Below are 25,962 nucleotides of genomic sequence, written 5' to 3' on the forward strand. Positions count from 1 at the left end.
GGGGGGGACAAATTACACAAATAATAATAAACCCCGCCGGGGGAGAGACAAGTATAAAGTCATGCGGGGTGGTGTCGGCGTTCATGCGTGGCGGCGGAGGGGGGACACCACCGCTGGAATTGCGGCTCCATGCGGGGCGCTCTCGGTGGCCCTGCTGGTGGTGCTCTTGTCCGGCGCCACGGGGGTGCACGGGGCGTTCGGCGGGGCCGGCGGTGGCGGCGGCGGGGTCGTCGGGGTCGGTGGGGTGGTGGACGTCGAAGCGGAGGAGATGACCTGCGACCCCATCCGCATCGCCATGTGCCAGGGCCTGGGCTACAACGTCACCAAGATGCCCAACCTGGTGGGCAACGTGCTGCAGTCGGACGCCGAGCTGCAGCTCACCACGTTCACGCCGCTCATCCAGTACGGCTGCTCCAGCCAGCTCAAGGTACACGCGTTTAAAGTATAGGTCTAAGTGTTTTTCTCAAACTTTCACGTGTCAAGGTCTCCCCTTTAACTCTGACAGTGTACGAATGGAACCAAATGGACCCGCTAGGGTTCATTTGGTTCCATTTGTACACTGTCAGAGTTACAGACTTGTATGGGTCAATTTAGACCCTGTAAAGTGCTGCTCCAGCCAGCTCAAGGTACACGCGTTTAAAGTACAAGTGTTTCTCAAACTTTCACGTGTCAAGGTCTCCCCTTAAACTCTGACGGTGTACAAATGGAACCAAATGGACCCGATAGGGTTCAGTTGGTTCCATTTGTACGCTGTCAGAGTCACAGACTTGTATGGGTCAATGTATACCCCCCCTAAAGGAACCCAGTACAGCAACTTTCACATGTCAAGAAGAGCCGCTTTTCCACTGACATGGCCCAACACCACACCACTCCACACACTGCCCACTTGTGCCAGGTTTTCCACTACAAGGACCTGGGTAGAGTGGTGTGAAAGTGGTACTAAACGTGGTACTAAAAAGTATCCAATACAGAGTAGGTCTGAGCTAGGCCAAACAGGGCCAAACACTTCATAATGACTGATCACTCACTGACTTTTCATTTAGACCACCAGGATATTAGTTGTAATGCATGATAATAGATTCCATTGTGTTATAACCACGGTTATAATCTATTATAGTGTATTATAGTAATACATTAATACTTTATAGTGGATTATAATCAGAGTTATAATCCATTATAGTGGATTATAATTAGGATAGTTGTAATACAAATTTATATTGTATTATAAGCACAGTTAAAAGGGTCAATTTGTTTCTTACCGATAGGGGTACTTTTGTGTAATGGAAAATGTAGATATTTTTATATGGTGTGGTGTAGTGTGGTGCTAAAGCTGCAGTCAAAAAGGGGCTAAGGTCTCCCCTTTAAAAGTCGCTGTCTGACAGTGTACAAATGGAACCTAATTAACCCAATCCACAGTACGGCTAGCTCCAGCCAGCTCAAGTTATTTGCCCTACTCAAGCAGTGTTTCTCAAACGTTCACATGTCAAGGTCTCCCCTTTAACTCTGCCAGTGTACATGGTTCCATTTGTACACTGTCAGAGTTACAGACTTGTATGGGTGGTGGGCCAATTTAGATCCCCCTAAAGGAACCCACTGAGTCCCTGAAATCCACTTTGGAAAAGGGGCTTTTGAGAACCGCTGGCTGGCTGACTGCTTGGTGGACTTTTCTGGGCTGTGGGTTCTCTAACTTTTTCCATGTCAAGGACCCCCGAATTGACACGCAGACCCCCATTTGAAAAGATACGCCCAGGGACCCCTTATTTAAGTAAAGACTTTTACGGCTCTAGCATTACATAATCGTCTAATCGTGATTTTTTTTTTGACATAATCGTGATTATTTTTCATAATCGTCATAATCGTTTCCACGTTGAAAAATGTTCATATATTTAAAAAAAGGTCAAAAATTGTGGAAATAGCAGATCTACAAGCTCACAACGCGTCGCATCGCGACGTGTTGTGAGGTCCACTATCAAAGTTATTTTTTAAGTAGTAAGTTGTCAAATATGTCAGTAATTTCTTTGTATATTTAGGTTATGTGTCATATCTACCATGTACAACTTCAAAGCCTAAAAGCCAAACAGAAATGTAATTATCAACGACAAAAACACAATTAAATCGCTAATCGCCAATTATTTGAGTGACAATTAATCGTCATGTAAAATGTCATATCGTGACAGCCCTAGTTAGGGTCAGAACCACTGCCTTTAGATCCAGTGGTTGTCAAAGTGGGGTGTCGCCCCCCCCCCCCCCCCCCCCCAGGAGGGAGCTCCAGGGGGTCCACATTCCACAGCTTGATGTTTTGATAGTTTGGAAGGAACCAAATGGACCCTTAGAGGTCTGCAACTCTGAGGAATTAGGAATTAGGGGCAGTGGTTCTCCAAGTGGGGTCTGGGGGGACCCCCTGTGGGTCTTTGATTGAGGCGGGTTCCAGGGGGTCCCTGGCTGTATATTTTGTTGATAATTAGGAAGGAACCAAATGGACCCTTAAAAAAGTCTTGTCTTTTTGTTGTGGGGGAAATAAAATAAAAGGCATTGCTTGAGAACCACTGATTTGGGAGCAGTAGAGAATGTTGATACCGTTGCACACTAGAACGCATTAGGGTGTTGTTGTTAGACCTTGTGCAGACCTACTCCCTGGCTTACACAACCGTTCCTCGAACTAAGAATGGACGTAATTGTCTTATTTTATTTAGGAAAATCAATTACTATTATTAGGTTTGATCCTCCCACAGGGAGACACACGCGCTGTATAGAGTGCAGTTGTTTGTTTGCCTACGCATGGCCCTTCTTCTGAGCACATCATTGTGCTTAATGTTTTGTGTGTGCGTGTGTGCGCGCGCGTGCGTGCGGAGTCACAGAGCACATGACAAGGCAAGTGAGATTGAGTTTACTGTGGCAGCAGTACGTGGTCCTCAAAGTGGGGTCCGGGGGTCCCCCAGGGGGTCCTTGAGGGGGTCCTTGGCGGAATGGGGAACCGTTTAAAATGTGCAATTTAATTGAGTTTAGCAGAGCAACTCAAATAAATAAAACAAGAATAACGTCGTTGTCGGGTGGAAACCTCGTATCTCCAAGTTTCAAATTTCTACGTTCTTTCGCAAAGTAAAGCCCTGCTTCATCATACAAGGTCGTTGCACAAAAGTAGTGAAAACAGCCGATCTACAAGCACACAACGCCTCGCGGTGCGAGGCGTTGTGTGCTTGTAGATCGGCTGTTTTCACTAGTTTAAATCATTTTCAAAATGATAAATGCAAAACGAACGGTTTTGGACATACAAGGTTTTCACCGGCAACGACGATAAGCAGAGTAAAGTATGAACTCTATAGTCAATAAACAACAAGGTAAATAGGCTATTATATTGAGAGAACAATGTAGTGGAAACTAGGTTAGCAGGTGAACAATGAAAACAATGAACCTAGCATCTCTAAACAACATGCTGCTACGGTATCTAAATAACATTCTTAATTCATAGTTTTAGTTTTATGTTTACATTTTTGCTCTTAAACATAACTATATGTTGTTAACACATCTCTTAGGGGGAATACCTACTTTATTAATAGGTGTTTAGACGCCACTCTTATCCAGAGTGACTAACAATGAGGAGAACAATGGAGTCTAGCAGTGCCTCAAATATACAGGTAAACAATGAACCTAGCATCTGCCTATACAGCATGGTAGAAATGTTTTCGGATGTGTGTGCGCGTGTGTGGAGGGTCGACTCGCTTACATATCAATTTGGGGGGTTCCTTGGCATGCCATTGTTTTGAGAACCACTGCACTAATAGACATGGGGACGATATGAAAATGGCATATCACGATTATTGTGGCAAAAGAAATCGAGAAATCACGATTTACGACAGTGTCGCGATAATCAAAATCCATTATCCTGGGGCGGAACATTTGCCAAAAAAAATAGCAGATCGATAAGCTCACAATGCGTCACGTTGCGAGCTTATAGAACGGCTATTTTTTGGCAAAGACATTTGATAGAGAGTGAAAAAGACTGTATCAAGTAAGTATATTATAAGTACCTTTTACCAATTTTAGAGAGTTTAAGTGGTACCGGATATGCAGCTCGGCAAATACATTTGAATTGATACCAGGGCATGACGGAGGACGATATCACGATAAATTAAATCTCCACGATACGATCACGATAAACGATAATATCGCTTATCGTCCCATCCCTAGATCCAGGGACGTGCTGGGCCCCTAATTCAGCCCGGGAAAAAGAGAGGCCCTCATTGTGCGCTATAGAGAGATATCTCTCTCTATAGCGCTGCTGCTACTCAAAGATTTGCCATTTCAGATCATGACAAGTGACAAGCCAGTGGGCCAATTACTGTACATGAGTTATATTTCGTCGTTGTCGGGTGGAAACCTTGTATGTCCAAAACCGTTTGTTTTGTATTTATCATTTTAAAAATGATTTTAAAAATGATTTAAACACTACTTTTGTGCAAGTGCAACGGCCTTGTATGATGAAGCAGGGCTTTGCTTCGCGAAAAAATTTATACATTTGAAACTTGGAGATACAAGGTTTCTGTCCGACAGTGACGATTTACTCTGTTGGCCGCCCAGCCCCCAAAATGGAACAAAGGCCGACATTTTATTTACATTTTTTTCCTAATGGCCGGCCTGGACCGGGAATGAACCGGCCGTTCGGGAGTTGTCCCGCTTTTCCCAATGGCCAGCACGTCCCTGCCTAGATCCTTGACATGCCATTGTTTCGAGAACCACTGCACTAAACAGGCCAATACAGCACTGCTGACTTGCGGCTGTGATCCAAATGGGACTGAATGATGGAGATGGTTTTATGATGCCGGTGTGGTGATGATTTTACGGCGAGCGCTCCAGCTGTCCGTTGAGATTAACTTGTTCATGTCGGACAGAGCGACAATATGCATAGTGTTCCTATCTGCTGTCTGCCGGCGAACAATGCTGCCCTCAGTATTTACCAGAAGAAGGCATGCTTGTTTGTCTCATCCTCCACCGTGCGAAAAATAGAATTACATCCCACTCCGCCTCCCTCTCTCTCTCTCTCTCTCTCTCTCTCTCTCTCTCTCTCTCTCTCTCAGATTTCACTACTACAGCCTATAATCTAATGACTAGTGCAGAGTTGGAAGATTTGTTATTTACATATCGATATCAGCGGCTTTGCCGAATTAGTAAGGAGAGATCAACTGGCTTTGATGTAATTTTTTCACATTGTTAAGTGTGTTGGACTGCTATATTATGCCCTTAACACACTAAAGTGCTCATACACATAAGCCCCCTTTCCACTGACATGGCCCAACACCACACCACTCCACACCGCCCACTTGTGTCAGGTTTTCCACTACAAGGACCTGGGTAGAGTGGTGTGACAGTGGTACTAAACGTGGTACTAAAAAGTAGTATCCAATCCAGTAGGTCTGAGCTAGGCCAAACGGGGACAAACACTTCATAATGACCGATCACTCACTGACATTTCATTTAGACCACCAGGATATACAGTAGGTGTAATACATGATAATAGAGTCTATTGTGTTATAATCACTGTTATAATCTATTGTAGTGTATTATAATTATCATAGTAATACATTAATACTTTATAGTGTATTATAATCACGGTTATAATCCATTATAGTGCATTATAATTAGGATAGTTGTAATACAAATTTATATTGTATTATAATCACAAAAGGTTCAATTTGTTTCTTACCGATAGGGGTACCTTTGTGTAATGGAAAATGTAGGTGTGGTGTGGTGTGGTGTGGTGTGGTGTGGTGTCATGTAGTGTGGTGCTAAAGCTACAGTCGAAAAGGGGCTATAGATAGCATAAAACCACTTAAACCCTATATACTTTTAGTTGACCGCGGGGTCCCCCAGGGCTCTATACTAGGTGTGCTAGTATTCCCCTCTGCATATCAAAATCTCTTTCCCGAAAATGGCCATATCTACAAGCGTTGTGGGCTTGTAGATCTGCTATTTTCCCCCTGCCCCATAAGCGGGTGGGAGGGACGCTAGGGTTTAAGTATCTAATAGGGCTATAACTAACTACATGTAAACACGCACACATGCACGCACGCACACACTGTGGGATGAAGCCAACATTTGCTGCTCCAGCGGTTAAAAAAAATCATAGACCTACACGTACGCACGCACACACGCACGCACACGCACACACACACACACACACACACACACACACACACACACACACACACCACACTTATTACACGTTGTGAGCTGCACAACTAAGTATGAAATGGGGAAATCTCTAACCCAACTCAACATATAACCTTGTTTGTGTATAGTAAGCCCATCTCTAAAAAAATATATAGATATTTTTTAACCATAATAAAGCAATATCCTTTCCTCACAATGTCTATTTGTCAAATAGAACGCTTCCTAGTTTCTTCTTCTCTGAGCTGTCTTTTTGTTTTTTGTTTCGCACTGATTTTTGACATTGCACTATTAGGTTGTGTTGGTAGTTTCTGAGTATTTTGCTTTGTTGGAGCGGTGAAAGCGCTCCCAATAGACAGGTATGTCTGTGGGTGGGTGGGTGGCTATGTGGGTGGCTGGCTATGTCTGTAGCCTGGCAATACCTTGAGTGGCCACACACAACACACAAGTTAAAGGAGGGGCGCTGTTGTGCAGGCACACACACACACAGCTTCTATGGCACTATTGTGCAGACTAGACACACACACACACACACACACACACACGGTATAGCTGCTCAGATTCACCGCTCCACTTCGAACCGAGGTTTGATTTTTTAACAATGACAGTGAGATACTTGTTTGCACTAACTAGCATTGACTGCTATGGTCTCTTTTGTAAGACACTTTATGTATATATACTTATATATTATTCGCCCCCTCTATTGCTACACCTTCTCTTTATTGTTACTGTACTGCTCTTGTTTTTTTCTTCTTTTTTCCCTCTTATCTATCTATTTCTTACGTCTCTGTAACTTTGTAAATAACTGTATACTGCTGTGCTACAACTGGACCACTGAATATCCCCCTTGGGATAATAAAGGTATCTATCTATATCTATCTATCTAAATACTGCTGGGGACATTTAGTCCTTACAAGTAGTGTGATATAGGCCACACATGCACACACACACACACACACGCACACACACGCACACGCACACACACACACACACACACACACACACACACACACACACACACACACACACACACACACACACACACGCATGTGCGCGCTCGCGCGCGCAGAGCGGAGCAGGGTAACCTCATCCCCCCCCCCCCCCACACATTTGCTCTCTAATGGGAGGCTTCCTGCCGCTGTAACCTGAGCGGCTTTAGCAGTGCAGTGAGAGACGGCACTCGGGTTTCCAACGGCTGCTGGTGGAAACTCCCAGAAAATGCCATACAGCCCTGTCACCATATGATGGATCTGTGTGGGAACCGAATCTCTATAACCATGTTATAGATATATCTTAAAACCCATTTAGGCATAGGATTTAACCACCAGTGAAAAATAGCAGATATACAAGCTCACAGCGGTGCCGCGCTGCGAGCTTGTAGATCTGCTATTTTTTATTTTTTTTTAAAAAGTCGTGAAAATGTGTGCAAATCTTTGAATATATGTATTTTCAAAGCGAACGTTTGTAGCTAAATTTTTGCTTCTGGGTGGTCCCTGGAACTAGATATTTTGAGATGGGGGTCCGTGGCCAAATAAATATCATTTTGGGGGTCCTTCAAATGAAAAGGTTTGAGAACCACTGACACAGTAGTCTCTCAAGAACAGACTAACTGAGCTCCAGTTAAGTTAAAAGGACCTTTTCTTTGACGATGGCTAGCCAGATTGCTGACATAGAAACATAGGTTTTTTCAAAAAATCTTAGAAGGATTCAAAAGACACTTATAGAATCGGGTCATAGCAGATCTACAAGCTTGTATATCTGCTATTTTTCAATAGTTAAAGCATAAAATAATGATACACAATATAGTGTACCCGTTCTGAATGGGTTTAAAGGGATATTTCACTTCACAGACGTGTTTGGCTTTTGTGAGCACTTTGGACAGTTTTTGAAGTTGCCTGACTCAGTATTTAGATGCTGGTGGTACCCGGGAACCGGCGTTAGACGCGGCGTCTCCGGTAACTGCCGACAACAGCCGCGGCAGGCAACGCCACACGGACCGGCAGGAGGGTTAGGGTTGGGTTTAGGCATAGTTTTACTGCGACCTGGCGTTTCCCAAGGAACTTAAGCACAACGGTGGGGTCCAGTGGTGGGCAAAGAGGTAGGGAGCGCTTCGCTGTATTCACTTGGGCCGCGCGGAGGGGGACGAAGATTTACAATTCTGTCCATAACACACATAACTCGGTAACGGCGCTGAGTCGGCTCATGCGACCGTCGCAACGCTCGACACAGCGACTCGCTCGCTTCCGCTCCCTCGGCGGTGTCTCACGTGGTTCATGGTCGCCTGAGACGGTGCGCCTCCGTCGGCATCACCGAAAACAAGCGTTCCTTTCCCTTGCAGCCCCCCGCGCCCCCACTGTCGCGCTTAGGGTCATTGGGAAAAACGTGGACGCAGTTTTACTGAGGTTAGGGTTAGGCTTAAAGACGCTCTGCAATGGAAGTTCTCCAGTTGCTCCACTTCCTTATGGTGACGCATTTCCTAATGAAACGGCCCAGGAAGGAGGGACATAGTGCTGGGTGGAGTGTGATTTGACGGTCAAAAAGTAGGCGGGCCATAACTCATTGAAGACATTAACTCATTAACTGCCAAAAACGTGAATCCCTTAAAAATCCCGTTGTACCACCCTGCCACGCCCGTGAATCCCGTAAAAAAAAAAAAAAAAAAAAAAAAATGTTTTTTTTTTTTTTCCAAAATTTTTTTTTTGGACCCCAAAAACGTTAGTAGGCATGATAGCGATCGCGAAATTGCTTGTTTAACCCCCATACAACCCCCATACAACTCAGGTAGCAGACCTCCAAGCTCACAACAGTGTAAAACATAATGGCTGCTATCTCATGAATGCCTGAACGGATTTCCATTCGGATTTTTTTGTTTGAAAGCTGTGAGCAATGTGGACACACGTGGTGCATTATCTAGGCATGGGTGTGCATGATCCGTGCACTATGAATTACATGGAAGTCTATGGAGACGAATGGCAGTTAAAGAGTACGAAGGTATTGTTAAATGGCAGCATATGAGTTAATATGTAAACACAGGAGGGCTGACGAGCAACGCTGAATGTCACAGCGTCGCTCCCATAGGCCGACAAGGCTGCGGTTTAGGGAAACAAATTGTGTTCATTGGAGATGAGATGTCGGTCGCGGCTTGTGATTGGCTGAACTGGAGGTAGGCCAGCGCAACACACTGGCTCCGCTGTGCGGGGAGGACGAACGGGGAGGCGGGGGACGGGGGTAGCCACGCGAATTGTCTTGCATATTAAACTTGTTCATAGATTTCATAGATGGCTTCATTGACTATCATCAGTGTTGTGTAAATTCATGTTTTGTTTTGTTTTTGTTTGTTGTTTCGGACATTTAACCATTTAAACCTAAAATATGGTTTGCTCCTTTTTCGCTCTACACCAAACCTCTTAGCTGATCTACAAGCTCTCAGCGTCGAGGCGTTGTGAGCGTTTAGACCTGCTTATTAGACCTGTTATTTTCTGAAAATGTTCCCCTCAGAAATCAGAATATAGGGATGCTGGGGTTCAAGAGGTTAATGTAAAACATATAAAAAATGTAAAAAGCTAAAAAAGTTTGGGAACCAAAGCTTTACACTGCTGTCACCATATTGTGTCTGTGTGGAAACCTCATATTATGTCCAAAAAAAGAGAAAAAGGTACACATGATATCAAACTGGGGTTCTTGAAGTGAATACGTTTGGGAACAAATGTTCTACTCAAAATGGCTGTCACAATTATTACATAATCGTCTAATCGCAATTATTTGACTATTTTGTCATAATCGTCATAATCGTTTACATGTTGAAAAATTTTCATATTTTCAAACACTTTCAAAAATAGTAGAAATGGTAGACCTACCGGTACAAGCTCACAACGCGTCACTGTGAGCTTGGAGATCGGCTATTCCCACTATCAATGTTCTTTTTTAAGTATAAAGTTGTCAAACATGTCATTTCTTTGTATATTTAGGTTATGTGTCATATCTACCATGTGCAACTTCAAAGTCTAAAAGCCAAGCAGAAATGTAATTGTCAACGACAAAAACACAATTAAATCGTTAATTATTTGAGTGACAATTAATCGTCAGGTAAAATAATTGTGACAGCCCTAGCAATGTACAATAAAAACAACAACTTGGTACTTTGAAACTATAGGGTACCAAGTAAACAACAAACCTAGCATCCGTCTGAAATAACCTGCTAATCTAAACCTCGCCGCTTTCAAGGGAGAAGACGGCAGGTGCCGCTCTCCTCTCCCGTGTGAAAAGGCCTATATTCAGTTTCTTCCTCACCCCCTAAACTTTTGATACCGACTTCAAAGCCGACCGCAGAGCAGTCGGAATAAAACCGAGCGTTGGATTACGGGTGCATTATGGCAGCATTACACCGCACACATCTTCAGCGTTGTTAAATCCACTTCTTCAGTGTCGTTAAGTCCGCAGCATGTCTTTGAAGGCGTTGTGAAGTTCTCTCTCTCTCTCTCTCTCTCTCTCTCTCTCTCTCTCTCTCTCTCTCTCCCTCTCTCTCTAACCTTGGGGACAGACCGTCGGCTGCAGTTTTGGCTGCGGCTCCGCTTGTGTGCGACTTTCTTTATAGACGTGAAAATAGATCCGCTACTGGAGAAGATGATGATGTAGACATGTTGTGAATGTTAGAGCCACGCACAGCAGGGAAGGATGTGCCTATGTATGTAGGCTACTTGATCAACACATTAGTCACAACACATTAAGTCACAACACATTATGCACTTGTAGATCTGCTATTTTGGTGAATTCTTCCCCCAGGAAAAAAGCCCCCTTTTCCACTGGCATGGCCCAACACCACACCACACCACTCCACACTGCCCACTTCTGCCAGGTTTTCCACTACAAAGACCTGGGTAGAGTGGTGTGAAAGAGGTACTAAATGTGGTACTACAAAGTATCCAATCCAGAGTAGATCTGAGCTAGGCCAAACGGGGCCAAACACTTCATAATGACTGATCACTCACTGACCTTTCATTGAGACCACCAGGATATAGTTGTAATACATGATAATAGATTGTTATAATCACTGTTATAATCTATTATAGTGTATTATAATTAGGATAGTTGTAATACAAATTTATATTGTATTATAATTACAGTTAAAGGGGTCAATTTGTTTCTTACCGATAGGGGTACTTTTGTGTAATGGAAAATTAAGATATTTTTTGTGGTGTGGTGTAGTGTGGTGCTAAATCTGCAGTGGAAAGGGGGCTTTTGAGAACCACTGAATCTTAACATGTTTTTTTTTCTCGCCTTCCTTTGCAGTTCTTCCTGTGCAGCGTCTACGTGCCCATGTGCACAGACAAGGTGCCCATCCCCATTGGTCCGTGTGGCAGCATGTGTCTGTCCGTCAAGAGGAAGTGCCTGCCTGTGCTCAACGAGTTTGGCTTCATATGGCCGGAGGTGGGTTCAACACATTCATAACTAACCAGACTAACCAGACATTGTTAACCACGTTAACCAGACAATCTTAACCACGTTAACGAGACGATGTTAACCACGTTAAGGAGTAGGGGTGTAACAATACATTTTATCAACGATACGATACGCATCACGATACATGGTTGACGATATGATACTTGGACGATATTGGTTCAGTCATGGTGATACGATACGATTCGATTCAATGATTTAAAACCGATATAGTAACTATTTAGCAAAGAAATGTAATCTGTGTGAAACATGTCAATAGTGCATGTTTTTGAGGGAATAAATGCTTTTGTATATAGTATAGATCATTGCAAATTAAAATCGGCAAGGCGAGCGGGCGCTGTCCCGTGAAATCCCCGCGCGCCTGCTCATTCGTGCATGCACACGTGGGCGGCGAGAGCTGGATTGTGGTCATCTTTGTGAAATACCGCGCGGCGTTCACTCGCGGAGCAAGTGTGTTTGTGTCTTCACCGCGGCGCGATCCCCGCTGATCCTAGCGGAAGCCCCCGCGGCACCCACGCTCCTTCTGTAGGGCACTTATCACATTGGTCGCCGGGCTCTAAACCAGGGGTCTTCAACGTTTTCAGGCCAAGGTCCCCTTAGTTGAGAGAGAGATGAAGCAGGGACCCCCACAACCTTTTCATAGATTATATATAGTTTGATCGTTTGACAGCACAATCATCAATGTATTTTGGATTCATGTGTGTTTTTAGATATTTAACGACTTGAACCGTCAATACTTAATAAACTTTCACTCTGTACTTAGCCTGCTCTATTTCCCCTCTACACCAAATGCATTTGCCGAAAATAGCCGATCTACAAGCTCACAACGCCTCGCAACGCGAGGTGTTGTGAGCTTTTAGATCTGCTATTTTTGGCAAAAGTTCTCAGAATATGGAGGCTAGGGTTCAAGTGGTTAATATAAAAAAGGAGAAAAAAAATCACACAAGATTTGGTGGACCCCCTGTAGTAACTCTGAGGACCCCTTAGGGGTCCCGGATCCCCTGTTGAAGACCCCTGCTCTAAACAATCATTCTCATCATCACGTCCTCCTCCTCTTCACGCTAGGTGCTCAACTGCAGCCTCTTCCCGCCGCAGAACGACCACAACCACATGTGCATGGAGGGTCCCGGTGACGAGGAGCCCCCCTACCACCCCGTCAACCGCAACCTGCCTCCCCAGGTAGGGCTGGGCCATATGGAAACATACCATCTCACCATGTTCTCCCAAGCTGTGTCACCGTACACGATCTCATCACGGTTCTATTTCATGTTGGTTTTTGAAGCGGTGAAAGCCGCTTCCAATGAGTGGCTTTGTGTGTCCCACGCCCATATATGGTCATTTCAGTCCAGAATGAACAGGTTTTTTCAAAAACAAAATGTGTGTTTCATGTCCATATATGGTCATTTCAGTCCAGAATGAACAGGTTTTATCTGTCCTGTACGTCCAGAATATGTGTGTAGTGTCTGTCCCGGTCTGATGATTGGATACTTTGAGGATTGGTCAAGCTTCACATGACAATTCGGCCCTCCAGATAAAATTATTCATTCATTCATTCAGAATATAAAGAATGTACAGATCACAGAGTTCATAACTCTAGAACACATAGAATAACAGTTCACCTCTTCACTTCGAACCGAGGTTTGATTTTTATGGTTATTTTTTACTTAGCTACTAGCTACTAACATAGTAGGGCAGGAGAGAGGGGTCTACCAGCACCCCAATGACATGTTTTCGAAACCTGTTTTTTTTGGACCGTTATGATGTCTAGTTATGATTTCTGCTTGTTGCCGTCGCCAACTAATGTCCCATGGGGTTCATTTTTAACCTTTTCTCACAACTATTCCCGATCTGAACCATACAATGGTCATAACAGAAAATGCCATAACGCTTGATGTAAACAACCTACAGGGACAAATGAACACACTTTTCTATATGATTTTGACCCAGGGAATTCATTAAAGTGGTTATTTTTTACATTTAAGCACATCTTGACCCTATTTCAGGACAGAAACGGCGAAGAATAACCCAAAAATGTTCAAAACACGTCTATACTTCTCTTTGTACAGATGAATTAAGGTGTATTCTTTTGATACCACAGTTTTTTTAGGACCCTTATGATGTCTAGTTATGATTTCTGCTTGTTGCCGTGGTCAACTAATGTCCCATGGGGTTAATTTTTAACCTTTTCTCACATATCCCTAATTAGTGTGGGGATTTAGGGGAGCAAATGCTAAATTCATGCAATTTTGACTTAAAGCGCGAAATTTTGCACAGATGTAGCCCAGGGCTTGCTCTAATGATTTAGCTAGGGCGCCCGAGTCTGCGACCTTCGGGGTCTCCACAGCGGTCAAATCAAGTTGGGCTTCCATTGACTTTCTATACAGGAGGAAAATACCCAGAAAAAGATTTTTTTTCTGGGTATTTAAGGAGGATCTGAGGGGTCTAACTAGGGGTTTGTCATGATGCTGAATCCATTGCAGGCATTTGTTTTGCACAAAAAACATTCAGTGGGCTAGAAATGGCCTTAGAAAACAATACACGTATGGGTGAGTATTCATGTTAGTCGGAGGCCTTAGGGTTTTTTTTTTCTCGTGCTAATCAGTCTAAAAGTTCAAGATTTTGCACAGATGTAGCTCAGGGCATGCTCTAATGATTTAACTAGGGCGCCCGAGTCTGCGACATTCGGGGTCGCCACAGCGGCCAAATCAAGTTGGGCTCCATCGACTTTAGTGATGAAAAGTGATGAGTCATCACTTTTCAGAGTTGTGTGGGTGCTGTGGCGACCCCGAAGGTCGCAGACTCGGGCGCCCTAGCTAAATCATTAGAACATGCCCTGAGCTACATCTGTGCAAAATTTTGAACTTTTAGACTGATTAGCACAAGAAAAAAAAACCCTAAGGCCTCCGACTAACATGAATACTCACCCATACGTGTATTGTTTTCTGAGGCCATTTCTAGCCCACAGAATGTTTTTTGTGCAAAACAAATGCCTGCAATGGATTCAGCATCATGACAAACCCCTAGTTAGACCCCTCAGATCCTCCTTAAATACCCAGAAAAAAAATCTTTTTCTGGGTATTTTCCTCCTGTATAGAAAGTCAATGGAAGCCCAACTTGATTTGACCGCTGTGGAGACCCCGAAGGTCGCAGACTCGGGCGCCCTAGCTAAATCATTAGAGCAAGCCCTGGGCTACATCTGTGCAAAATTTCGCGCTTTAAGTCAAAATTGCACGAATTTAGCATTTGCTCCCCTAAATCCCCACACTAATTGGGGATGTGTGAGAAAAGGTTAAAAATTAACCCCATGGGACATTAGTTGACCACGGCAACAAGCAGAAATCATAACTAGACATCATAAGGGTCCTAAAAAAACTGTGGTATCAAAAGAATACACCTTAATTCATCTCTACAAAGAGAAGTATAGACGTGTTTTGAACATTTTTGGGTTATTCTTCGCCGTTTCTGTCCTGAAATAGGGTCAAGATGTGCTTAAATGTAAAAAATAACCACTTTAATGAATTCCCTGGGTCAAAATCATATAGAAAAGTGTGTTCATTTGTCCCTGTAGGTTGTTTACATCAAGCGTTATGGCATTTTCTGTTATGACCATTGTATGGTTCAGATCGGGAATAGTTGTGAGAAAAGGTTAAAAATGAACCCCATGGGACATTAGTTGGCGACGGCAACAAGCAGAAATCATAACTAGACATCATAACGGTCCAAAAAAAACAGGTTTCGAAAACATGTCATTGGGGTGCTGGTAGACCCCTCTCTCCTGCCCTACTAACAGTACAACCGCCTACAGTACAAGCTAACTAAAAGAAAAAGGAGTAACAGACCGTTTAGACCAGTGCTCCTCAAAGTGGGGTCCAGGGACTCTCTGGGTTGCTTTTGGGAGGTCTAAATTGGTCCTTACAAGTATGTAACTTGACATTGACAAAAAAAAGACCTTGACATTTTAACGTTTGAAAACTGCTGATGTAGACAAAATTGCACAAAAATGTCTGTCTTATTTCTCTCCAAAGCTCTAGAATATGATGGAATATGATTAAAGATTACTGTGATTTTGTTAAGATCACATTTGATATCACATACAGTACACCATACCTGTGACTCATTCATTGCTATTCATTCATTTTAATCGAATAATTCCTTAATGATCGATTCATCGACTTTAGATTAATCGTTAACATCCCTATCGCCCACCCCTACCCCGCAGGAGGAGGAGTGCCAGGCGCTGGGCTCGGCGCCCGACCAGTACGCCTGGGTGCGGCGCAGCCACAGCTGCGCGCTGCAGTGCGGCTACGACAGCGGGCTGTACCGCCGCGGCGCCAAGGTGTTCACGGACGCCTGGATGGCGGTGTGGGCCGTGCTGTGCTTCCTGTCCACCACGCTGACCGTGCTCACCTTCCTGCTGGACTCCCAGAGGTTCTCCTACCCCGAGAGGCCCATCATCTTCCTGTCCATGTGCTGTAACCTCTACAGCATCGCCTACCTGGTAATTTTTATCCCACCATTTTGTAACCCATTTTTTCACCCAGTGCCAATTGCCTTTTAGTCGGGGGCCCCAGGGATATTTTGGTTCAGATTCTCACAAATTCGCCAAATTTGGCACAGATGTTGTCCATAACAATACTTAATCATTTTAAGGATGGGTGCCAAGATGGGCACCCCATGGTACTGCCATAATTGAGCAATGCAATTGGTGTCCCATTAACTTTACATTACAGGGAAAAAAACAAAAAAAGAATCTGCTTTAAGTAGCATATAACTGGTCAAACTAGGGGGTTTTCATGATTCTGAATCCATTGCAAGCATCCGTTTTGCACAAAAAACATTCCTTGGGCTAAAAAACTGCCCTACAAGACTATGGTTAATGATGAAAAGTGATGAGTCATCACTTTTAACACTTTCGTGGTGGCCGTGCCAAATTTGGCGAATTTGCGAGAATCTGAACCAAACGGTCCTTTTATTGCCCTGGGGCCACCGACTATTTGTAATCCTGGGCTCTGCTCTCCCTCTGCCACGCCTGGGGAGACAACAGACTGACCTCATTGTAACGGAGGTGATCCGAACCTCCCCACCCAGTTTCGAACCCGGGTCTCCCGCGTGAAAGTCCAATATCTTAACCATTACTCCAAAGGGACATCCCTATGGAACGAGAGTAGATACTAGACTTTTGAGGCTTCAGGCTGGGGCTGCGACTCTCTCCGCCACACTCACCCCCCTTTGACCTCCTCCTACGGGGAAGCCCGGATCCGGGTCACGGCACCAATGTAACGGAGGTGATCCGAATCTCCCCACCCGGTTTCGAACCCGGGTCTCCCGCGTGAAAGTCCAATATCTTAACCATTACTCCAAAGGGACATCCCTATGGAACAAGAGCAGATACTATACTTTTGAGGCTTCAGGCTGGGGCTGCGACTCTCTCCGCCACATCATGCTTCCTTCTATGCATGAGGAGTCCAAGTTGCTTCTTTTCACCTGACAGAGGCGATTTCCGCAGTTTGGACGCAGGGCGTGGAAGGAACACGTTATTCCAACCAGTTCCTTTCCCCTCCATCAGGCACCCCGGCTGGCCAGGGGGAGGCATTATAGAGACCAGGATTACTGCATGTTTTTGTGAGGGTATCTAGCCTAGGAGACACGGGGAGAACATGCAAATTCCACACAGAAAGGCCCTTTCGCCAATCCCACCTAGGGTGTGGGCGCTGATGACGCGGAAAAGGGAACACGCCCACAGCGTCCCCCGGCGGGAATCGAAACTAGCTCTCACCTTTGGACCACAAGGTCGTGGTTTCGATCCCAAGGTCGTGGTTTCGATCCCGGATCTTGTAGATCAGCTATTTTCACAAATTTTGTGCGGCACTCTGAAGTAGGGTATTCATTTACGAGGCAAAACGAACATTAAAAAGTTGACACATAGAGATGGACGGTTTCTGCAACGATTGCAGTCCTTGGCTGTCGCACAGTCAAGTGCAGCCAAGGACATTTTGCCAGCCGTTATTTCTCTGAAATCCCTGCTAATGGCCTACGAAAAATAACATAAAAAAAAACGTCAGGCTGTGAAATAATAAGTGCAGGCGAAAAAGGCCAGACGCCTGGAGAGGAAATGCGTACGAACGGAAAGGTTATCACAGTGGTGCTTTGGTGTTTTCTTTTCAGGGCGGACGGTCATTTATTGACGTCACGCGCGCCTTGAGATGTGTGCGTGCTTACATGTGCGCATGGAGCAAATGGAAAATACTGCACTGCAGTAGAGAAACTAAAAGTTTGCTTTGAACGAATCTCAAACAGAACCTACCACAGTAATGGAGCCTATGAGGACGCACGCACAATGCACATACAGTCACTGCTGGAAACCTACAGTGGGTGTTAAAGTAGCCTGTCCATATGAATAGACTTGTGAATCTATGGGGGATGCGCAGGCCCACCACTCACTGGTAAACCTGGTAAACTTGTTATGCAAATAGCCATTTGATTAGATAGGCTATGGCGCGTCGTCACTCGTATAGCCCAGTGTTTCTCAACCTTTTTTCTGCATAGGCACACTTTTCATGTCCCAAGAATCCATGGGCACACCAACATAATACGGGGGTGTAAATATCGTCACTGTCGGGGAAGAAAACCTTGTATCTCCAAGTTTCAAATGTGTACGTTTCTTCGCAAAGTAAAGGCCTGCTTCATCATACAAGGCTGTCGCACAACAGTAGTGAAAACAGCAGATCTACAAGCACACAACGCCTCGCGCTGCGAGGCGTTGTGTGCTTGTAGATCGGCTGTTTTCACTAGTTTAAATCTTTTTTTAAATTATAAATACAATACTGGCTTTCAAGCAGTTTCGAGGGGCACACTTGACCCTTCTCAGGGGCACACCAAAGGTCCCCAGGCACAGTGGTTGAGAAACACTGGTATAGCCTATAACTCTATGGTTCTAGCATGCACTGTTCCGTGCCGTTCCGTGCCGTTCCTGCACGTGCATGTGGGAAATATATTGACCTGACGGCGTCCGGTCACGTCCGGCCTCGAAAACACTACTGGGTTATCATCACATTTAAAATCCTCCCCGTGTTCTGTAATGTGCATGACCTCACTGGTAAAAAAGGTTATGTCAAAACACTGTCAGGAAATGTAGCAGCTGACTCACTCGGCTCTTATCGCTCTCTCTCCCTCTGTGTGTGTGTGTGTGTGTGTGTGTGTGTGTGTGTGTGTGTGTGTGTGTGTGTGTGTGTGTGTGTGTGTGTGTGTGTGTGTGTGTGTGTGTGTGTGTGTGTGTGTGTGTGTGTGTGTGTGTGTGTGTGTGTGTGTGTGTGTGTGTGTGTGTGTGTAGGTGCGGTTGACCCTGGGCAGGGAGCGTGTTTCTTGTGACCTGGAGGAGGCGGCGGTGCCAGTGCTGGTGCAGGAAGGCCTGAAGAGCACGGGCTGTGCCATCGTCTTCCTCCTACTCTACTTCTTCGGCATGGCCTCCTCCCTCTGGTAGGGCATTCACCCAATATTCCAATATCAAAGTCACTATTCGGGGGGCACGGTGGCGCAGTGGTTAGCGCTTCGCCTCACAGCTAGAAGGTCCTGGGTTCGATTCCCGCCGGGGGACGCTGTGGGTGCTGGGGGCGTGTTTCTCCCTCCGCGTCATCAGCACCCACACCCTAGGTGGGGTCGGCGATAGGGCCTTTCTGTGTGGAGTTTGCATGTTCTCCCTGTGTCTCCTAGGGTTGATACCCTCACAAAAACATGCAACATCAAGCACCCTGGCCAGCCGGGGTGCTTGATGGAGGGGAAAGGAACTGGTTGGAATAAGGTGTTCCTTCCACGCGCTACGTCCATCCCAGGGAAATCCCCCCCTGTCAGGTGAAAAGAAACAACTTGGACTACTCATGCATTGAAGGAAGCATGAGGTCAGTCTCCCCAGGCGCGGCAGAGGGAGAGCAGAGCCCAGGATTACATAGGCAATTGGCACTGGGTGAAAATGGGTTGCAAAATCGTGGGATAAAAATTATATAAAAAAAAAAAAAAAAGTCACTATTCGACGTTGAATATTCGCTTTTTTTCATTTGAATTTTTTTCTCTCTTTTATTTTTATTTTATTTATTTCTTCATGATTTATACAGCTCGGCTAGATAGGAAGTCATTAGAATGAGTTGTCAATGTCCCTGGTGGATGAATTGGTTAATGCTCTATAGTCTGACTCTATACTGATGCGTCACGTTTCGTCTCCCGGAACTAATTACTAGAACGAAAAACAGCGGCCAGCCACCAAACTCTATGTCATGATGGAGGAAGAGCCAGGTAATGCAACTGTCACTACTAGACCGAAAATTGTAAAAAAATGTATATATTTATTTCCTGTCGAATATTAGAATACTTTGAGGACGAATAATTTTGAATACTAAAAATCACTATTCATGAATGCCCTAGTGAGTGCAGTGGCACGGCTGTTACGTAATCGCCCCTGATCGAAAGTAATTTCAGCCAAATCGCAGGTTATTTTCAATGATGTAAGGCAGTGGACCCCCCACATAATCATATTTGAACTAGGGATCCCACCCCCACCCCCAGCCTGACGAGCACTTGGAGTTGTAGGAGTTGGCATTACATTTAGTTTGACTCAGTCTATGAACGGAAAGGTTCAGGCAGAAAAAGGCAGAAATTGTGAAAATAGCCGATCTACATGCTCACAACCCCTGCAACACTCGTCTCAAATATTTTGAGACGAGCTGTCAAATTGCAATCAGTCTCTTCATTCTACCCATGAGTAGAAGGATGTCAAAGTCAAGAGATCAATATTTGACTTGTGACCAGCAGCATATTTGACTTTTGACCAGCACATCTCAGCATATGTCAGATATTGAGTCAGAAATGTAATATCCGGAGTTTCTTGGCCTTGTGATGGTGTGTAGTCATCGCAGCCAGAAGTGACTCCCATTCTAAAATAGTTTCACAATGTCATGGCAGCTCAAATGAGGACACAGCATCACTCTGCGATGTGTCTGCAAGTGATGGATCACAGGCTAATGAAACAGCAGCCTCATTTGACCTCTTTACCAAACCTGCCGACACACTCTTGATTTTAGCAGGAGACTCCAGAATCTCTTGTTAAAACACTTCAGGCAGCCAAACAAAAAAAATGTCTTGTCTTGGTTCTACTGGATCTCTTCTCCTCTAGTCCCTCCCTAACATTTTCATCTAGTTTTCATGTGTTGACCCAATTGACAGTATATTCATTAGCCATTGTTTTAGTCATGATTAGTTCGTTTTTATTTCAGTGAAAAAAGGTAGTCGACAATTTGACATCAAGGAAATCAACACTGTTTAGTGTTTACCCTTCAAGACCTGGAATTATTGTATACTTTAGCTATTGAAAAATAGCAGATATACAAGCTCACAGCGCAAGCTTGTAGATCTGCTATTTTTGAAAAGACAAATCTTTGAATATATGTATTTTTAAAGCGAACAATTGTAACTCAGATGTTGCTTCTAAGCGGGTCCCTGGAACAATATATTTTGAGATGGGGGGGGGGGGGGGGGGGGCGCAGCCAAATACATATCATTTTGGGGGTCCTTGACATCAAAAAGTTTGAGCACAAACAACATTTCTTTTCCCGAAAAAATATTATATTCAGAGACAGTCACAATCTTTCAAAAATAGCAGATCTACAAGCTTGTAGAGATGTGCATGTTCTGACATCACATTGTTGACTATCATGCTGGGGGTCCCCATATATGGGTAACTGGTCCGATATACATCACTGGCCAGATGGCCAAGAATTGGCGTGACCTTACTAGTAAAGCGGCTTTGAGTACCATGAAAAGCGCTATATAAGTTCAATGTATTCTTCTTATTAAATGGGTTCATTGTGGCGTTGTGCAGGTGGGTGATCCTGACGCTGACCTGGTTCCTGGCGGCGGGGCTGAAGTGGGGCCACGAGGCCATCGAGATGCACAGCTCCTACTTCCACATCGCGGCGTGGGCCATCCCCGCCGTCAAGACCATCGTCATCCTCATCATGCGGCTGGTGGACGCCGACGACCTCACGGGCCTCTGCTACGTGGGCAACCTCCAGCAGGAGGCGCTCACGGGCTTCGTGGTGGCCCCGCTGGCCACCTACCTCCTCATAGGTAACTGATTGAAAAATTGCAGTTCTACAAGCTCACAGCGCGGCATCTCGGGAGAGTGTTTTCTGCTGGTGTTTCAGTCCGAGTGTATCAAAGGGTGCGTTTGGAAATGCGCACCGGGTGTGTGCTCAGTGTAGTGAGTGCCTAAACCCAACCCTAATCCTAACCCTAACCTCAGTAAAACTATGCCTAAACCCAACCCTAACCTCAGTAAAACTATGCCTAAAACTAACCCTAACCCTAACCAGACCCAGTGCACATTTCCTAACGCACCCTTTGATACACTCAGACTGAAACACCAGCAGAAAACACTCTCCCGCGGCATCTCGGTGCTGCGCTGTGAGCTTGTAGATCTGCTATTTTTGTTTTTCTTTTCTCTGGGGGGGGGGGGGGGGGGTCCCTGGAACAACATATTTTGAGAACAGGAGGTCCGCAGCCAAATGCCTGTAATTTTGGGGGTCCTTGAGATGAAAAAGTTTGAGAACCACTGATTTAGAAGAAGGATTTAGAAGACATTTATAGGATCGGGTCAAAGATATTCAAAGACTTGCACAAATGTTCAACATTTTTCAAGAATCGGACGGTCTACAAGGCCTTGTAGATGTGCTCTTTTTGTGCAAGTATAAGTACCGTTGTTTCCTACAATTGACAACAATTTACAATGTAGGCATTTAGCAGTGTCTTTTAATCCAAAGCGACTCACAATAAGCAGGTAATACATCAATAAAATAAGAAAGCTAATATGTCAGTACATCAACAACAATATAACAATGCATTGGAATATCAATCTAGAAAACAATGACATAGGTGCAAAGAAATCAGTAAAACACGTTTCTAAAACCTAAAAATGCTATCTAGCTTCATGTATGGTCATCGAGGGAAGGGGGAGAGTTACAGTAGTGCTATGGGTTTAGGTGGAGTCTGAAGAGGTGAGTCTTCAGTCCACGGTGGAAGCTAGGGAGAGAGTCTGTTGTTCTAAGTGCGACAGGGAGTTTATTACACAGTTTGGGGGCCACGAGGGCAAATTGTCCTAGGGTTTTTAACAAGGCTTCTGTCAGCATCCCTGTGTAGGCTTATCTAACAACGATGTGGTTTCTCCTCCCCTCCCTCAGGCACGCTGTTCATCTGCGCCGGCCTGGTGGCGCTCTTCAAGATCCGCTCCAACCTGCAGAAGGACGGCGCCAAGACGGACAAGCTGGAGCGCCTGATGGTGAAGATCGGCGTCTTCTCCGTGCTGTACACGGTGCCGGCCTCCACCGTCATCGGCTGCTACCTCTACCAGCTCTCCCACTGGGGGGACTTCCGCTCGGGCGCGCGCGACTCCTACGTGGCGTCGGAGATGCTCCGCATCTTCATGTCGCTGCTGGTGGGCATCACCTCGGGCATGTGGATCTGGTCGGCCAAGACCCTCCACACGTGGCAGCGCTGCTCGGCGCGCCTCTTCCGGGAGAGCCGGGGCGTGGCGGGCGGCCGGGGCGGCAAGCGGGCGCCGGGCGACGGCTGGATCAAGCCCAAAGGCAACGAGACGGTGGTGTGATGATTGGCGAGCCGGGGACGGAGAGAGAGAGAGAGAGAGAGAGAGAGAGAGAGAGAGAGGGGGAGAGAGGAAGGTGGGAGGAAGAGAGAGAACGAATGTGGGGACAGGAGTCTAGAGGTCTTCACGGGTCCAATTTTACCTACCCGAACCCAAATAGACCCACGAAAAATGGACCCGGACCCGGCTCGGTGCCGGGTCGGATCCCGGGTAATTTCGGATCTCGGACCTACCCGAAGACCTCTAGACAGGACACAATGGAAATCAGAGATGGCCTCCACCACCTCCACCTGAAGAGAGACGATGCTGGCGGAGCAGAGCTGGATAGGATGATGGGGAGAGAGAGAAGAACAGGGGCTAGCTGAACTAGGTGGAGACGCAAGAGGACGTCTCTGTGGATGCTACCGGCTGACGGGCACGTGGCACACATAGACATCAAAGGGGGCTTGAGCCCCTGCCCTTTAATCTGTCTGTAAAAAAGTGCCCTCTCCAGACCATGAATGCAGTTTTTGCCATGGTGAAAGAAATGCAAATGCCCTCTTTCCATGCCATACCTGAAGGCAGCATTCAAGAGAATTGCCTTGTCCAAACTCTCTTGAACTTGAATGCAGACATCTTATGTTGAAAGTATGTCCCCCTCTGCATAGAAATCCGTGCCATTACGCCACATCTCCAGTATAGACTTGATTATGCTTAGTTTAGTGTGGTATCACACACTGAAAATAGCCTGCTATTTTCGATATTTCCTCCAAAAGGGCCTTCTATAAATGTCAGCCCCTGCCTCTCTAACATTCTCTGCACGTCCCTGCTGGCTGTGATCCCACCGCATTTTTCTCTCAGGCTCAGAGAGGGCCTCCCTCCGCCAGTGACACTTATCCTCCGTTCACACTTAGCGGCAACAAAAGCCACTAAAACCAAACTCTGGCGAAAGTCGCCACTGGAAGTGTCGCTCAACGCACAGACGTCACCGAGCTTGCCGTCCGTGTGTGGGAGCGACAAGCAAAGACAAATAGAAAGGAGGCGATATTTAGGTTTCCCTACTTCAAAAGCAGGAATTTGCGGAGATGTGGGAATGGTGAAACGGTGTCAGGCATCATCTTTCACGTCGCTGGCTTTTGACATTGAAAACGGCTTCTAGCCTGTCGCTTTTATCGCCGCTAGCGCGAGCGCGGCTTCCCCGCCTAGACAATGACTGAAAGGAGATGAAAAGACTGGCTGATAAAAGCCACCATAAGGGAAGAAAAGAACGAGGTTGAAAAAGCACAACTGTGAGAACAATCCTCTCTACCTCTAACCTCGAGACTCTCATTCGCCCCAGAGAGACGGGACGGGAGAGACGAAGCGAACGAGAGACGGTTTCGATAAAAAGTCGATGACTACACTGTGCCGCCCCCCCTACCTCCTCCTCTCTCCGTCCAGGAATTCTACGAGTTTCACGACAGAACAGACTGTGGATCCGTTGCCCTCCTAGCTGTGGTCCAGAGCGTCATCCGCACTGACGCTCTGACAGGCGGTGACTCAAAGACGAGACCAGGAGTTCTCAGCCCCTACGATGGCTCAACTTCAGTCAAAATAAACTAAACTACTTCGCTACTCACCTAAACAAAGGTGGTTTTGCGTTGTTGAAAGTCTATTCTCTGCGTTGGGAAAATTTTCAGCAACCCACCCACAAAATAAAAATGCACCCACCTCGAGTCACCGCAGACACAACCCGGAAATAAGCGGCGGCGGACCAGCGGTCGAGTTGGATGCCTTTTATTTCATGACAAAAATAATGTATTTTACAGTGTGCGTGGGGTGCTGAGAGGTTTCCCACCGCGGAGAATAGACTTTCAACAACGTAGAACTACCTTTGGTTTTGTGAGTAGCGAGGTAGTTTACTTTATTTTGACTGAAGTTGAGCTCTCGTAGGGGTAGAGAAATCCTGGTCTAGTCTTATAGTCAGCCACCTCTGGACCAGAGCTATTGCCCCCCCACGTACATACATGAGTACTGTGTGTCTATGCCATGTTATGCCTTTCAGCTTGTTGAATTTTACACTGGACAAGTTCTGCCACCGGTGATAAACAGATCTAAAAACCCTGAGGTTCCCCAACAGCATTTAACCACTAGGATCATCACAGGCCTCTTTTGTCAACTCTCGGAGAACATTGAAATGGAAAGATATGCCAAGCAATAATCAAACGATAGCACAAATATGGATATACCTCGTACCTTGTTTATACATGGTGTCGGCAGATCTCTTGACTCTTGTAGTGTGGTCTGTCTGGGTGGGACCTCCACGGGTGCTTCCAGGAGATCCCCGGCAATGAGGAAGAGTTTAAACGCAATAATCCCTACTTGCAGTATAAGCTGTTTGGAAATTGACAATCTACAAGCTCACAACATGTTGTAAGCTCGTAGCTTCACCTTTGCTATTTTTCTTTTGAAGAAATCTCTACAATATCGGGGCCCTGCCACAAAAGCTTTTCAAATGGGGGGGGTCCGCGGGCAGATATTTATCAATTTGGGGGTCCTTGACATGAAAATGTTGACACGAAATGCACTATGAATAACACCCAGTGCACGATGTGGCTGTGCTAGAAGTATAAGTACCTTATTGAGGACTCTGGTACTGCTAATTATAATTGAGTACCTGAGATGAAAAACAGTCCATATTTTAACTTAATTTTGAATATATATATATTTTTGAT

At 45.5% G+C, this 25,962-nt stretch overlaps 1 protein-coding gene across 1 annotated transcript; it reads left to right on the forward strand.

The window, feature by feature from the left end:
• Positions 1–61: 61 nt before the first annotated feature.
• fzd4 (frizzled class receptor 4) lies at positions 62–23,272 on the forward strand (the record flags this gene model as incomplete). Its single annotated transcript, XM_080731071.1, has 7 exons — positions 62–427; positions 11,455–11,592; positions 12,688–12,801; positions 15,842–16,120; positions 18,953–19,098; positions 21,491–21,738; positions 22,848–23,272. The coding sequence occupies 7 exons, from the start codon at positions 62–64 to the stop codon at positions 23,270–23,272; spliced, it is 1,716 nt and encodes a 571-aa protein (XP_080587197.1).
• Positions 23,273–25,962: the final 2,690 nt, after the last annotated feature.

Source organism: Nannobrachium achirus (assembly GCF_963921795.1).
Source record: "Nannobrachium achirus genome assembly, chromosome: 8".
NCBI lineage: Eukaryota > Metazoa > Chordata > Actinopteri > Myctophiformes > Myctophidae > Nannobrachium > Nannobrachium achirus.